This window comes from Ailuropoda melanoleuca, chromosome 12, assembly GCF_002007445.2.
Source record: "Ailuropoda melanoleuca isolate Jingjing chromosome 12, ASM200744v2, whole genome shotgun sequence".
NCBI lineage: Eukaryota > Metazoa > Chordata > Mammalia > Carnivora > Ursidae > Ailuropoda > Ailuropoda melanoleuca.
This window is the reverse complement of record NC_048229.1, coordinates 5,924,793-5,941,173: the sequence shown is the minus strand read 5'-3', so window position 1 is coordinate 5,941,173 and position 16,381 is coordinate 5,924,793. Positions and strand designations below refer to the sequence as shown.

Here is a 16,381-nt window from a genome sequence, read left to right as displayed (position 1 = left end):
GGACCTCTGCCCAGGCCAGCAGAGCTGTCTGCATGTGTGGCAGGGTGTGCATTTTCTGCTCTGAAGACTGCTCGGTTCCATCCTAGCCACACTGTGAGAAGTCTTCTATAATCCATTCTAAACAGAATATCCACATTAAGAAAGTACAAGCCCCCAAAAGGAAAGCTCTCTAGGCGAGAATGGTGGCCTGGATACAGCTCCAAGGGGAACTCAGAACCCAGAGAAAGAAAACACAGACAGAGAAAAAAACATATTAGCCAGTTTAATTTATTTAAGAATCTTACAAAAAAAAAAAGAAGAAAGAAAACAAAACAAAAAACACGACAACAAACAACTAAATACAGAGTTTGTTATGCTTCATGGTTGATCATTTTTTACTTGCAAGGGTAAACCTCGCTAAGTGCAGCCAACACATGTTTATTGCATGAGACCCAATTTTTAAAGTTACATATCAAAGTGGCTGGAACAATTGCTTCCGGACACTTGGTACTGGATTAACCGCGGAGGCTGAATGAAGCGGTGCAGAGTCATCAGAACAGTGCGTACCCTTCATACACTAACGGACATTCGAGACAGAGGAGCAATATAAAAAGGGAGATTTTAAAAAAAGAGAACCAAATAAAAACAACCAAGAGTTTACATCCACCTTCGTTTCCAACTGTCTTTGGATTCCATCGCGCGTCGTCTCAAGATGCACCAAGGCAGGTCAGAAAAGGAGGAAGATCTACGCCTCCGTATAAAAGCATCCTTTGCTCAGCAGAGGTAGGACCTGGCGCGAGTTTTATTGCAGAGATACGGCGTACCTCTTCCAACTCTCACGGCTGATGGTAGATACAAGTGGTTAGTGAAAAACAGTATCAGTAGTTTGCAAATTCAGTACAAACCGTGAACAGGATGGTTTTTTTCTCTAATGGCGGTGAGACCACAATGTGCTACGGAGAAACAAGCTCTCTGCTCCTAACGTGGAAGTCAGAAAGGCGGCTCAAGCTTCTTTATCCTCTTCAGTGCCACAGATACGGTCATAGCAAGACAGGCCCTAGGGGCGGGGAGGTGGGAGAATGGGGTGTTCTCACTAAGGGGCCTACGGATTGACTTTCAACCTGGAGGAGGCCTGAACTTCCAGAAGCAGGAAGAACCGACCTGGCCAGGCTGCGTCCCTTGCTGGGCCCACACTGAAGGGCGCCCGAGACAGCAGGTGCACACTGCCCTGCTCACCACTCCTCGGGCGCCAGAAGCAGGGAGAGGGCAGGGTGGGTCTGAGCCAGGATTCCCACCAGAGCACATCTCTCTGGCAGGCCCTAATTTAAGATACTTAAGTTCCCAAGGCTTATCTACGTGCAGACAACTTGTAAATTTTCAACAAGTCTAGCAAGTTCAATAGGTAAGTGAAACACATATGAGAGTGAGAGGCCCAAGAAATGCTCACTGCAACCCTTCCTAAAAGTCATGGAGGAACATCTTCTTCAAGGTGCAAAAGCTTTAAGTAAAAAACCCAATGTTTGTTTGCCTCACGGCTGATTATTACACCATTTTCATGAACCACTCCTGGGTCTTCCCTACTGGCAACACTCATCATCAAGAATGCCTTAATCCAGCTCAGCAACGAGGTCTGTAGCTGCTCCATCCAGTTAAGGGCAACTCACCAGGAGTACACTGGCAGGGAGAGCGGCTCGGGGAGCCTGCTGGCCAGGCCACCCACAGTTAACTGCCTGTTCTACCCTCAGCACAGAACCCATGAGCTGAAGGCTCGTGGAGGCCTCCACAGTAGTTGTGCTGCTCTCTCTGGAGCACAACTGTTCCTTCAAGTACATTCTTTATGGAGACCCACACATACCAGGCCAGTCTCCCCATCTGCTATTAATATCCATAACAGGTGAGAGCAGAAGCAGATTACCTGTGCTCACTGCAAAGTAAATTTCTGATTTATTATTTGCAGATTAACAGTATAGGCCTGCCTTCTTTAAAAAACACAGAAACTCTGCAGCAGCAGCAGGCCATCAATTACAGTTCAGACCTGCAAGATTTTCTACTCAGCTGGAAAGCCACACAGATGAAGGCTTTGGTACAAGGGCAGGAGCAAGTCGGGTTACCGAAGAGCTACAATGGATCCCAAATGCACTGAAGAAGTTAGAGGAGCTTAAAGGAAGTCTTGGGAAGAAATCTGTTTATGTGAAAACATCAGGCTCACTATAGCTTCCAAAGAGCAACATAAATGAGCATAACTAGTCATATAATGACAGTATCAGAAATTGCACTCAAGTACATTCCCCCCAATACAATGCATTGCACACAGTAAAAATTTGTAATAAAAATGCAAACACAATCAGGCATGTTGAAAAATATTAACACAAAATAGACATAGGAATTCTATAGCAAAGATGCAAAACTGAATTCTAAAATATATGAACAAATTCAACTAAGAAGTTTTTCATATTTTTATATAAAAAAATTATTAAGATGCCCCATATGGGAAGTCAAGAAAGAATAAATAGGATTGAAGGGACGACGGAAAGGGAAAAACAAGTGGATGGGGTCCCAATTTACAAGAAATATTTACAGTCAGAATTCAAAAGAACTCAACGTTTCTAAATAAACACGTTTATATACATATATATAAGTACAGCATAAAATCGGAAGATGGGTTCTGGATTTCACCTCAAGTACTCAGAAAAAAACTACCAGCTAGCTTGAGTTGCAGGTACCTAGATGTGTTTCCTTCACTTACATGCCCTTAAAAGACACTGCATTTGTATTCGATAACTGGCATCCCTTGAGGAATTCTCACAAATGGTTTCTGCTCGCAGCTATAGCCACGACGTGGACTGCCTGCCACACTCCAGCAGCGAAGCATGCACAGCCCTGTGTGTGGGTATGTGGTTAGCCAGGGGGACCCCAGACACAGGAGGGGCAGTCAACAAATGCCCATCATCACAGTGGTTGCCTTTGCCATTGGGATGCCTGAACTAACCCAACGTCTGGCTAACTGGATCTCAACCTAACAGTGACTCTTATGTGGCACCACTCTTAGAAACTACCAAATATCACTCATGTACATTTTTAAAGAAAGAGATTGTAGACAGGGACCTTCCTCTCTTAGTATTTTATCAAGAAAAGGACCAAAAGGGAAAATACTTTTCCTCTGCTCCTACTCTCATAAACTGAGATGCACCATTCATTTGTAATCTACTGCTTTTTGCCTTCATGCTCAACTGGGAAGCAGAGGAGAGGGGTGGGGGGAAAGGCTCCCATTATACAATTATAAATGCCATCCTGGTGCCCTTTCTGGTCGTGCCTGTTAGGAGTTCTAACAGCATCACATGGAGGCTACCAAATGAATGCCCCAGGGGCTGCAGACACAAAACTGTGCCTCTAAGATGTTACAGTCCCTGGAACTTGGTAATCTAGAACTTTTACCTTTACAAATGAAGCATACTAAAATGGAAAGGGTTCCTGATGCAGGTCAAAAAATTTTCGGAAGTGCTAATTCTGAAGTGGACAGGAATAAATATATGTACACAAATGCACGCTAGTACATTGCTTTGGATGCAAGTTCTTGCTTATACACAGATGCAAAAAAAAGATACTGAAGAGTCTATCTGCAATATAGCAGCAAAAAGGGAAAACTGCTTAAGATAGTTACTTTCTGATCAAGTTGTATTTAAAGAAATACTTCGTTAATACTTTGAGGAACTCACATCACTGATGCCTATCTGGATAATCCCACTGAACTGCAGACAGAGACCTTGTGGTGTGGAGATTGCTAAACTCGGGGAACACGAATTCCCTCCAAGATACCATCTGAGCAGCTCTGGCCTCAGGAAGTGGTTTTCAGCACAACTGACACTGTAAACTCTGAAAACACGAACATGATTTACAATCAAATCTTTGTGCTCAGAGCCATATTGCTAAAAAGGGAGGAAAGGCATTGCAGGGGACAAATGGACTGGCACCGGGTTCAACAAGGCCCGGGGTCAGACGTGGCATTCAGATCCTGAAATACATGGACCTGATTTACAAAAGTTAGCTGTTGTTAAGACTTGATTTTTTTGACAGAGGAGGACCTGGAATGCTGGGTTTTCCCATGCTGGCCAACCTGAACCTGCTGACTTTTGGTAAGCACACAGTGTGAAGGTCCCGTGTTCAGCTTCCAGGGAGGGGGATGAGCAGCAGACTCCTGGCGCTCAACACACCCCACACCATGCTGGGCAAGATGGGCAGGGGCATATGGCACCTCAGGTCCCCCTCTATTTACACTGGTCGCCTTTTTGAGGTCTCCTTGGAGACTTCGGAGGCCTTATTGCTGGACCTTATTTTTAAAAAGCAAAACAAAGCTGCTCCTCAAAGAACAGAACATACATATGCCGTTTGCATCAAGCGAGCTGTTCAAAGAGAAAACATATCAGGAATTGTGGGGGTCCACTAACTGCATGCTACAGAATCCTTCACTGATGCTGCTTGGAAATAGTCACACACTGCAAAAAAGATACCCCCCCACACAAGAGCAAGTTGGGCCAAGAGCCTATGAGAATCTGTCTTCCCTAACCCTGCCATTTTGTCTCACTGAGGAGAGCAGGTGTGTTTGGGTTCCCTTCCCCAACTCTATTTCACTTTGGCGTGTTGATGAACGCTGAGCAGGATACTGGTTTAAAAAGAGAGGAACGGAGAAGTTTTGCTGCAGGTGGGACAATCTGCTCTTGGCTGCCAGCTGGGTCTCGTGGCCCTAACGAGGAACACTGGTTGATATTCGGATGGATCACTGCCTGAGATAGAAAGCCTAGACTGAGGATAAAAGTTGCATCCACTTGGCAAAACATGCCAAAGAACAGAAATTACTGTCAATGTGTTCTTCTAGGTATTAAGAATAAATAAATCCAAATGAAACTTAAGGCAAACTCAGGCTTAAAGAAACACAGGAAGATGAAAGCCCTAGCTTTCCATCACTGAACACACACCCCACCTGATTCTGCTAGAAGTTGACAAAGTAACAAAAGACAACAATTCAACTTGAGCACCTGTCAAAAGTACTATCATTTCACCCCTTCCTCGACACCATCTCAATTTTGAGGGTTAGCCCATCTGAAGCCCAAAAGGAGGCTACCTGGAATGCGGAGCCATACACAAGTTCTGCAGAACCCCCGTCACAGACTGCTTCTGAACGTGGTGAGGGCCTAAACACGAGTCCACTTCTGGTTAGTATCATAACTTTTTATTTGACATCTACAAGACTGTGGTATCTTGTAGCTTTTGACCAGGTTTATACAATCTCAATTTTTCAATAGTGCAACCTGTGCAAGCAAAAAAAGGGGGGGGGGAACAAAAGGAAACAAAAAAAAACAATTGTCCCCTCACTTGTTTTTATAAACATCTATTATAGGCGAAACAAAACTTACCCATATTATAGATAAGTGTCTATTCACATTTGTACATTACCATTTTTAACAGCTTGAGATAAACTCTACAATGTCTTACAACACATTAAACAATATTCAAGTTACTGGGTAACAACAATAACAACAAGAAATAAACATACAGCAGAAGCCTCAAGTGTCTCCTCATTGTCTAGTTTACAGCTCAAGTACGGTTTCCTTTTTTATGAGTGACAAATTAAGATAATGAAGTAAAAAAAAGATTGTTTGCAAGATGGAAGCCAATTTGTACTTCTTTCTAAAACTATCTTTAAGTTAAGGAAAATGTAATTTTAAGAAAAGCAGGCTTGTAGCCATTTTTGCAGCACACATTAGGAATACTATTAATACATTAAAATTAACTTTTTAAGAGTTTTACCACAAAAAAATGTATATACTCATTACCTTGACAAGAAACCTGGGGCAGGGAGAATGGGGCTGGGGGTGGGATTTGCAGGGTGAGAAGCAATACCCAGGTATAAACACTATAAAAATGCAATAACCAATGCTGTACATCTACAAATGTTTCTCTCCGTTACTTGACTTGTTTTAATCTTGTTTACGCATGCTTTCAAAGACATGCACTGTCAGAACAAAAACTAGAAAAGAACCTGAATGCATGATATGCAACCTTTCATTTCATGCTTTAATAAACCTATTGTTTAATACGTTGGAAAAAGAAACCAATATATATTTTCTATATTTATAGACTCAAACACATGCATCTGGGGATAACTCCCACAGCAATTGCATGGATGTACTGCGTTAACCCTGAGCACTGTATAACATAAAAGTAAAGCCAGTTTGGGAAGTTCCAAGCATTTTTAAACCAATTGTGGTTTGTAGCCTTTAACAAACTCACAAACAGACACACACGCACGCGCACATATCCCTCTGCTCACCCAAAGTAAAAGCATATGGGAAGTACCATGGGAAAAGCAAAGGAAAGACATATGTACCACCATCGGCACTGCTGATTTTCAGTTTTGCTATCTATTCCAGGTTTGTCCTTATTCCCAAAAAAATTAACTAGAGAGAGCACAACTGAAAAAAAATTATAATTCTTTGGAAACTGTCCCTGATTTTTATGCAAATGATATGCTTCAACAGCATTTCAGATACATCCATGTCGAAACCTGTCTGTTCTTATGCGTTGCTCAAGTTGGCGATGCTCTGCGGGTGACGCTGCTGCCAGAGCTGTTTCTGTTGGACCGCAAGCTGTTGAGACTGGTCTGAAGTTGACAGGAGATTTACAAGAGGAGACACACAATTTGCAGGAATGATCAAACCTGCAATTAGAAACAAGAACTGATGAAGGCTGCATCCAGGAGAGCTGTATTTTACAGCTTCACAGCACATTCCAAATGAAGCATAGTATTAAGTGTAACGAAGAAGACGCCATGCAAAAACTAAATAAATACCTAATAAGTGAAATGGCCCCTTCAGAAGTAACCCAATTCCTCGCCAACGTTACCCACAAATATCTAAGCATATGCACGTCTGCTGCAACACCATCTTCTTGGTGGTGGTACAGAAGGTCAAGTATAGTATCTCTCCGTCCACTACCTTTGCAGCCCCACAAATGCACATAAACACAACCTGCTTTGGCAAGTACTCATGTACCAAAAAGACTACAGGGTAGTGGTTGCAAATTCCAATGCTGACTGAAGCAGGTATTTCCAACTGGGCACAGTACAGACGTTAGCAAACTATGGAAAGTGTATGTCCTGGGTAAAGGAACTTGAACTCCTCTCATGTGGGAACAGGGGCTCCATGTTTCACATAAGCTGGTGCGTGTACATATGTGTGTGCACGCACACCTTTTGAGAAAACAAAAAACCAGGCTTTTGACTTTTAAATGTTGGCAACTAATTCAAATGCAAACTTGCAACAACCAAAAATACTTGAGGGTCAAATAATGTTCACGGACTGACTCTGGTCCACAGACTGCCAATCTGCAACCCATGATAAAAAAGGAAGGTCGTGGCAAACGAAACAAATGTGAAACAGCACGGAAAACTCCCTGTGAAGCCTGTCAGTGAGTGAATGGTGGGCGCAGGTGGCCTGCTCTGCCCATGCTCTCTGCACAACTCCAGGCCGGCCTCTGTGCACGCTAACTTTAGTTTCAGTCTCGGCTTGGCTCAGTGACTGTAAAACAGCAGACTTCAGGGACTCCTCGGCAAGAGGCTGGGCTTAGTCTTTACACCAGGGAGGCTGCACAGACAGCAACAGTGAGGAAGGGGAGCAGGAACAGCTGAGAGCAGCATAAAATAAATGACCACATCATAACTTCAGCCAGAATCAACAATGCCCATTCAAAGGCTTAACTTCCATTCGACCTTTTAAGAACATATAAATCAAGCTCTATTCCCCTACTGGAATAGATACTGAGATTTTAAAATACAAGAATCAAAATAAAAAAAACAGGATCTGATTTTTTCCAACAGCTCAACCCTCAAAATTAGACTCACCTACAATCCGTTGTCCATCCTCTGTTCTTAGCCGAACTATCTGCATCTTCACATTTGTGCCACTGACGGATGCTAGAACACCCTCAACTTTTGTCCAGACACTCAGAACGGAGCCACATAATACGTAATATGTGCGGCAACGAAGACCTATTTCACAAACTAATCCCAAGCTGGCTTTTTTGCAGTTGCCACGCCTAGGATAGATGGGAGAAAAACATGTATGTATTTATATATATACACATACATACATACATACATACACACACACACACAAAACGCTCACAAAGTCTACCTATGTTTCAAGTGGAAAATGTCCTGGCACGATTTGCCTTTCTTTACTGACAGTTTCTTAGATTACATCTTTTGATATATTGGATTATCCTTTCCAATTTAAGGTATCATTGCCGATTTTTTAAATTTCTAAGATTTATTTTAGAAAATAAAATTTCTGGGGACTGACTCCCTGTAAAACGGTTGAGTTACTGGTTTTAATATCCATTTAAAAGATCTGTGATTTTAACATTCATTAATTTACTATGTTGATGCTAGTTAATCAAATAATTCTGCTAGTTACCTCTAAAAAGTGTTAAACAACCAATATATTCTAAATCATGTAACTGGGAAAAGCCTCAGCAAACCAAAATAATGAAACCAGTAAATATTTTAAAAACTGTAAAAAAAGAAAGACATAAGGTTAATGGTTAAAATTATTTACACAATTCATCAATAAAATTATCTTTGGAATAATAAATGAAGAGAACACATAGTATTGGGCAACTTTCTTGCTCATACTCAAAACAAATGTTTTGGAGAGGACTTTTGTAAGTTAACTTTAAAAATATTTTATCTTGAAAGCTTTTCCTAATTTACTGATTTGCTCTCAAAATGAAAACAAAACACTGCTTATATCAAATTTATCTACCTATATGTGTCTAAAAAACCACCTAGCTAAAATTCATCTGTATCCTATATATTCCTTCTCATAAAGTGGACTGGATACCCTACTGACTATTTAATGGTAAGAAAACAGTGAGATCTATGATCTGCACCACACAAGGCCCTGAAATGAACACTATTAAGAGGTATTTATTACACAGTGACTTGAAGGAACACCCCTCCAGCCAACCTAGTAGCACAGCAGATCAGTTCCCAGGCTCGACAACCCATTTTCTGGTGCTGTCAGCAACTTAGTTTCCTACAAGTTCCCTAGCCTTAAAAATGAAACTGATTTGGGACACCAGTAAAGCTTTTCTTAAAAAAGAAAGGAAAAAAATAAAGGAAGGGAAGGAAGAAGAGATAAAAAGTCAGTCTTAATGACAGTGAAGTCCACACTGCCAGACAACAGTTGGTCAGAAGTAGGGGACACCCAGAGAGTGTGTGGTCCACAGACATGCAGTATTTCTGATAAAAGGAACGATACCTAACAGTAATCTGTGGACTGAGAGAGACAGACAGCTGAAAAGCGAAGGTGTTTTTTAATTAAATCTCGATTACATTTGGAAAATATGGTGAGAAACATGAAAATACTAACCAATAAGCGTGAGTACAAGTATCTGCAGATGAATTATACTGATCTAACCAGTGGATCAGGGCATCATCTGAGACTACCTGTGAAAATAAGACAAAAATTCTATTGAAACAGTACTGTTTTAAACAAACTGGCTGCCTTCTTATGGTCTCTGAAGCCAACTTATAATAATCTCGATACGGACAATCTGGCCCTCGCTATTGGCTGCATTTGAATGCCATTCATAAAGTCCTGCCATTAGGCACTTCCTACGTAATAAATGTGTCAAATAGCTAGTTTAATTATAATTGTTTACAAGTAAAACCGGCTAGGAAGAATTGTAATATAAGGCAATACTAAAAATTAATAGTAATGTTAGAAAAAAGCAGAGTCATTCACTGTTTTTCTACAAATCACTGCAAAATATAAATATGGCAGTTCTAATTTCTATAGTTAGCACTGGAAGCTTCCTTTTCTGACAACCTAAGCTGTTTTAAATAATCATCTTACAATTTTCTTAATGGTTGATAACATTAAGACTGGGGTGTTAATGTAACAACACTTGACAACATGTTTTCTGAAAGTAATTTTCCAGTAATCAAATAGAAAAAATTGACAAACTAACTTTAAAATAGACACAGAGCTCTCCTAAACATAGTTTCAATATATTATAAAAACAGGTACTCATAAATAGTATAATATACAAATGAAAAAATACCTTCTTATATTTCTTTTTTAGATCAGCATAAATTTCTAATTTGAGCTGTTTCCCAGTATTTGGTCTATAAACTAAGAAAAGCTTCTTTTTAGGGTTCACTTCTTTAACTAAGATGGCAGTTTTCTTGTTGTTCCTTATCTATTAAAAAAAAAAGTGAAAAAGTATAAAGATTTGTGCTGCACACTTTAAGATAAACTTGTTTGTACCATCATATTAGCCAATGCAATCCTTTGAAAGACTGTAATGCCGAGTAAGCACACGAATCTAACTGTGGAGAAGGATGGCAGCTGCTCATCTCCCTGAGTTTCACAAGGCCCCACCCAAATGAAAGTTCTTGTAGCCTAATTCTGAGGTATGCTGAACACGTATGTTGAGGCCAAGATACTCCTTAGAAGACTGTTTTGAAGCTTTAAAGCACAAATGTCCAGTGGAGAAAATTTTGCTTGTTTTAGTCCATGTTCTTGCCTCAGACACCCATGTGGGAGGAGTCTAGGTAGTGGGGCAAGGTCTTCACAGGAAAATCCTTTTACCTCTACTCTATGTTTAAAATTTTTCATAATAAAACATTATTAAAAATGTTCCTCTCGGGACGCCTGGGTGGCTCAGTTGGTGAAGCATCCGCCTTTGGCTAAGGTTATAATCCCAGGGTCTTAGGATCAAGTACTATACTGGGCTCCCTGCTCACCTGGGAGCCTGCTTCTCCCTCTACCTGCCACTCCCCCTGCTCGTGCAATTCTGTGACAAAATAAAATCTTAAAAAAAAAAGGAAAAAAGAAAAAAGAAAAAAGAAAATTAAAAAAAAATATTCCTCTCCTTGAAGTTACAATGAAACACAACATCGAAGACAACGATTTTGATCACCCATGGTTCCCTCCATTCATCTACTAATCCATCAGGGCTCGCTCACCCTATGGTTGCCATTAAGAGTGAAGTGAGATGTCACATGATCTGTAAACAGTAAAGCTATGACCGGAAAAAGCCAAAATGTGGAGCAAATAATACATAAATATGTATGTAGAAGTGGAAGAAATGGATGCATCACACGAATGATGGAACTTACATACATTTTTAATTTTTTAAAAAAGTTGGAGTTATGGTAGAAATGCTAAGAGGAAGGAGTTATTAAAAGGCCCATTAAACTAAAGGAAAATAAAGATTAGAAAATTAACATTGTCTCTAAGAATGGTGAACAATTTCTTTTTTTTTTTTTTAAAGATTTTTTTTTTTTATTCATTTGACAGAGATAGAGACAGCCAGCGAGAGAGGGAACACAAGCAGGGGGAGTGGGAGAGGAAGAAGCAGGCTCATAGCGGAGGAGCCTGACGTGGGGCTCGATCCCACAACGCCGGGATCACGCCCTGAGCCGAAGGCAGACGCGTAACCGCTGTGCCACCCAGGCGCCCCTAAGAATGGTGAACAATTTCTAAGCAATAATCTCTGGAGGAAAACTGAAGGAAAAAAAAAAGTTTCAAAGTAAAGATACTTTGCCAGCTCCTCTAAAAAATAAATAGCTCACTGAGCTACTTTACTTTTCTCTTCATGGATATTAAAGATTCTTTATCATTCACTTGTTCAGATGATGTGAAACATTTATATAATTACTACAAAGCACGTAAAACAATGGTTAAGATAAAAATTACATTTTACGTGTTTTATCAGTTGATATGAAACATTCAATAAAATTATTACACTTATAGGACAGTGTTTTGTTTTTTTTAAAGATTTTGTTTATTTATTTGACAGAGGTAGAGACAGCCAGCGAGGGAGGGAAAACAAGCAGGGGGAGTGGGAGAGGAAGAAGCAGGCTCTTAGCATAGGAGCCTGATGTGGGGCTCGATCCCAGACATTATAATTACAAAATGAACCACCACACTGTAGTGGAAATAAAAATAATTCCGAAATAGTTTTCCTAATGTTAACTCATGGTAAACACTGTAAATCATGTCTGCTTATTTCTGCGGAGTTTCAAAGACAAACACCTGCACCTTCCTGGAATGACGCCCCTTCTAAGACTGCCTCTCCTCACATCCAGTCATCTGCTGCCATGCAGGAAGTAACAAGGGACCTATTACTACATCCTTTCACGCAAAGGAAGATGAGGATCAGCACTTTCCTCAAAATCTAGCAGTGTGTAAATTTTGGCAATAATTTGGAATGAAAAACCAATAACCAAGACCCTAATGTGAACCAATCAAAATCCCATCTAAGGGAGAAATCTGAATAAAATCTGGTGAATTATGTAATAGTAATATAATGCTGGTTTTGATATTATGTTAGTTTCGTAAAACGTTACCATTGTTGAAACTGGTGTACAAGGAATTTCTCTGTATCACCTCTCATAAGCTCACGTGAATCTAGAAATATCTCAGTAAGATTTTTTTTTTTTTAAGATTTTATTCACTTATTTTAGAAAGAGCATGCGCACTCAACAGCCAGGGGAGGGGCAGAGAGAGAGAAAGAGAGAGGGGGAGAGAATCTCAAGCAGACTCTGCACTGACAGCGAAGCCCGACAGAACTCAATCTCACGACCCTGCGATCATGACCTGAGTTGAAATCAAGAGTGAGAGACTCAACCTACTGAGCCACCCAGGCGCCCCTCAATAAGATTTTCAGAAAACAAAATAACTTAATTAGGAGCCAGATTCAGTTTGAGAGCTTTGCTTTTGAATCAGGGACCAGTAAAATCAGGACTGTGACCAATATGGGCCTGAGGCTCCTAAACTTAAGAACGTGGAAGCAAGGAAGGAAGGAAAGAAAAGAGGGAGAAAAGGAGGGAGGGAGAGAAGGAGGGAGGAAGGAAGGGGAGAAGAAAAAAATCAATAAAAAAGAATCATCAGTAGAAACTACACATAGCCTACAAAACCTAAAGAATTTACTACCTGACCCTTCACAGAAGAAGTTTGGGGACACCTGCTCTAGACAGCTATGGTCTCACACTGCCTCTGGCACCACCACATACAGTCTCTTTTATGCAGTTACATCTTTTTTTTTTTTTTTAAAGATTTTATTTATTTATTTGACAGAGATAGAGACAGCCAGCGAGAGAGGGAACACAAGCAGGGGGAGTGGGAGAGGAAGAAGCAGGCTCATAGCAGAGGAGCCTGATGTGGGGCTCGAACCCATAATGCCGGGATCACGCCCTGAGCCAAAGGCAGACGCTTAACCGCTGTGCCACCCAGGCGCCCCAATGCAGTTACATCTTGAACCTGGTCTTCATTTACGGTTGGTCTCTCCAGAAATTTGGCAAATAAAAAACAAAATATGGTATATAAATACAATGGAACATTATTCAATCACAAAAATGAAGCACTGGGGCACCTGGGTGGCTTAGTCATTTAAGCGTCTGTCCTCAGCTCAAGTCATAATCTCAGGGTCCTGGGATCGAGCCCCATGTCAGGCTCCCTGCTCAGCGTAGAGTCTCCTTGAGATTCTCTCTCCCTCTCCCCCTGCTTGGGTGCAGGCAGGTACGCACTCCCGTGCTCTCTCTCAAATACACAGATAAATCTAAAAACAAACAACCTCAGGGATTAATGCTCCCAATAAACCCTTCTTGAGGACTCTACTACAGAATAGTCTACAAACAAAAAGATTAGAGATAGTAACCTAAGGACTAGTGAGAGGTGGGCATCAAATTTAATTACCTTTAGAGCTAATATTAAGTATTAAAAGAAAAGCATACTATAGAAGTGCCATAAGCTGACAATGAAGAAATAGCACAACTATGTTTTAATGAAATGGGAGAATGGGGGAAGCAAAAGCAAAAAAGCTTATGCTTTTTTCCCCGAATTATTCAGGAATATTGGGGTATAGTATCAGTAATCTTTTATCATCCTGTGTGCCAGGGAGAATAAAGATTATTACTGCAGAAGAGCACACAGATAAATATCAGAGAGAGGTGACATAAAAATTCCCTAGTCTTGGGGCGCCTGGGTAGCGCAGTTGTTGGGCATCTGCCTTCGGCTCAGGGCGTCCGGGATCGAGTCCCACGTCAGGCTCCTCCGCTGCGAGCCTGCTTCTTCCTCTCCCACTCCCCTGCTGTGTTCCCTCTCTCGCTAGCTGTCTCTCTGTCACATAAATAAATAAAATCTTAAAAAAAAAAAAAAAAAACAACAACTCCCTAGTCTTTAACAGGAAAATTCAAGGTACTGTACCATGAGCACGGATGATCATATACACGCACGCATGCATTTGTGGACGTGCATGTGTCTCCATGTATAATGTATGACTGTGTAAACACATACATATTTACACTTCCCTCCTCCTTAGCTCTACCCACAAATACTAAGAAATTATTTACACTCATAACTAAAAAGTAAATCTTTCAGATATAAAGCTTATTAGAGGCCTACAGAACTAAATATGAATGTAGTCCTTTGTGAAGGTCTACAGAAGGTCACTGCACCATGAAACAAAGGGGTCCAATTGACTAAGAATATGTAATAATTCAAAACTCGCACCTAATAACACCCCTCAAAATACATTAAATGAAAGTGTCTATAAAAGGACAAACCAACCAGTTACAATGATAAATCATCAAAAAAGAGAAAAGCTAAACACAATTGGAAAACCGGCACAAAGTGGACAGGTAACTGCACTGCTGCAAACAACAACGCATTATATATCTGAACAGTTAACACGGCGAAAAGACAAGTCTTACTTGCAATGACAAGTAAAAGCCATCATCTGGTCCTGTCAGCTCAGCCCAAATCTTGGTGGCTTCCTCCCAAGACATTCCCCTCTCCACGCTAATCTGTAAAAGAAGTAATACAATTTAAATGACACTCATTTCTGTGAGTGCCAATCACAGGAGGTTACACTTACACGTGCACGTTTCCCAGACTTACAGTGTATAACTCGACATGACCAGAGGTGGAATATCCTGGAGTCAAAAACTTCTTAACATCACTTTTCCTCACTTTTTCATCTCCAGAACCAAGATCTTAAACAAGAAAAAGCAACAAATAAATGGAAAAAGAACATTTTATTAGGAACACACAGGACATTTTCAAAATTTCTCTACTTACCTAAAATGCCCATATCGTATCTTCCATTTTTTTTGGCATTTTGAACAACTGCTGTAAGTGTGTCTGCAAAATACTGAAATAACGCATTCTGCTGATGCACTTCCATACCCAAAATTCTATTTAAGAATTTTCCTATGTTGTTATAATCTGCAAGGACAAGATTATATGAAAGATTTAATGCACTTGAATGGCAATTAAAACCCACTTGCCCCTGGAAGTAAAATAAAAAACACAAAAAACATTTACTCATCTAAGCCAAGACCAAGTCTCACCTCCTCCTCCATGGTCTTCCCTCACACCCATAACCTTGCACTGCTCCCAGAACAGAGCTATGATTGACCATTTCTACCTCTAGCAATTAGCACGACCACATACGTGCCCCAAAGACGGTTGTCTTATTCAATGTGTGAATCGTCAAACTGCACTTTCTGAAAGCCTAGACACAATTTAGCACGTGAGAATGTTTGTTCTCCAACATGAAATCTTGACTCGTAAAAAGTTCTAAGTGCTGTAAGTCTGTGAAGCTCAACTTTGGCTGCAAAATTAGAAGCTTCAGAACCATGGGAAATTACCAATGTCTAAGCCTCAGCACTGGCTTCAGTATTTTTTAAAAGCTTCACAGCTGATCATATATGCAACCTGAATTGAGAATTGCTGCTTTGCAGACAAAATAAACGTTTAATCACTTTTGAATAACCACAGTGGCAAAAACCACCAAGAGTGCTTTATGAGCACTCAGGAAGGAGGGATTGAGAACTGAAGCTTCCCCTTCAAGCTGACAAAAGCATAAAGAAAATGGCCTGTAACGATACAGCAACAGTTATGTCTTACGTCTATATCCACAACGTATACTCTTACCTTTATCTAGAGTAAGAATTCCCGAACGATCTTCTACATTTATCAGGCCAACACCTATCAGTCCTTGTCGAACATCTGCCGGAAAATTAAAAAACCGTATAACCCAAATGACTCAATGGGCTATTACACGACTAATCAAATTTGATCAAATTCTTTTGTGCAGATGCTTAACCAACTGAGCCACCCAGGCGCCCCAAACTAGACCACAAGTTCTAGCATTAAAACACAGCCTAAAGTATTTTTCATAGTTCCTATTAGCTGAATTAAATGGAACACACAGTCCCCAAAGGTCTTTTAGGCCTCTAAAATCCTACAGTACTCAAACTTCACACTCTATTATCTCATTAAAATATCTTTCTAGCAGCAGTCTTTGGCTCTAGACATCTTTGGTTATACAG

At 40.5% G+C, this 16,381-nt stretch overlaps 1 protein-coding gene across 4 annotated transcripts in view; it reads right to left on the bottom strand.

Annotated features, from left to right (window-relative positions):
• Window positions 1–251: 251 nt before the first annotated feature.
• Window positions 252–16,381, bottom strand: part of SBNO1 (strawberry notch homolog 1) — a 56,368-nt gene continuing 40,238 nt past the window's right edge. For 2 of the 4 annotated variants that reach the window (XM_002913096.4, XM_011226447.3), the window contains exons 25-32: window positions 15,984–16,058; window positions 15,126–15,272; window positions 14,946–15,040; window positions 14,759–14,851; window positions 10,102–10,239; window positions 9,408–9,484; window positions 7,877–8,070; window positions 252–6,694 (exon numbers count right to left, since the gene is read on the bottom strand). In XM_002913096.4, the coding sequence (XP_002913142.1) occupies window positions 6,552–6,694; window positions 7,877–8,070; window positions 9,408–9,484; window positions 10,102–10,239; window positions 14,759–14,851; window positions 14,946–15,040; window positions 15,126–15,272; window positions 15,984–16,058 (962 nt within the window). In that variant the 3' untranslated portion in view covers window positions 252–6,551. The remainder of the gene's footprint in view (window positions 6,695–7,876; window positions 8,071–9,407; window positions 9,485–10,101; window positions 10,240–14,758; window positions 14,852–14,945; window positions 15,041–15,125; window positions 15,273–15,983; window positions 16,059–16,381) is intronic. The other 2 variants (XR_004629055.1, XR_004629057.1) reach the window with 2 other exon arrangements.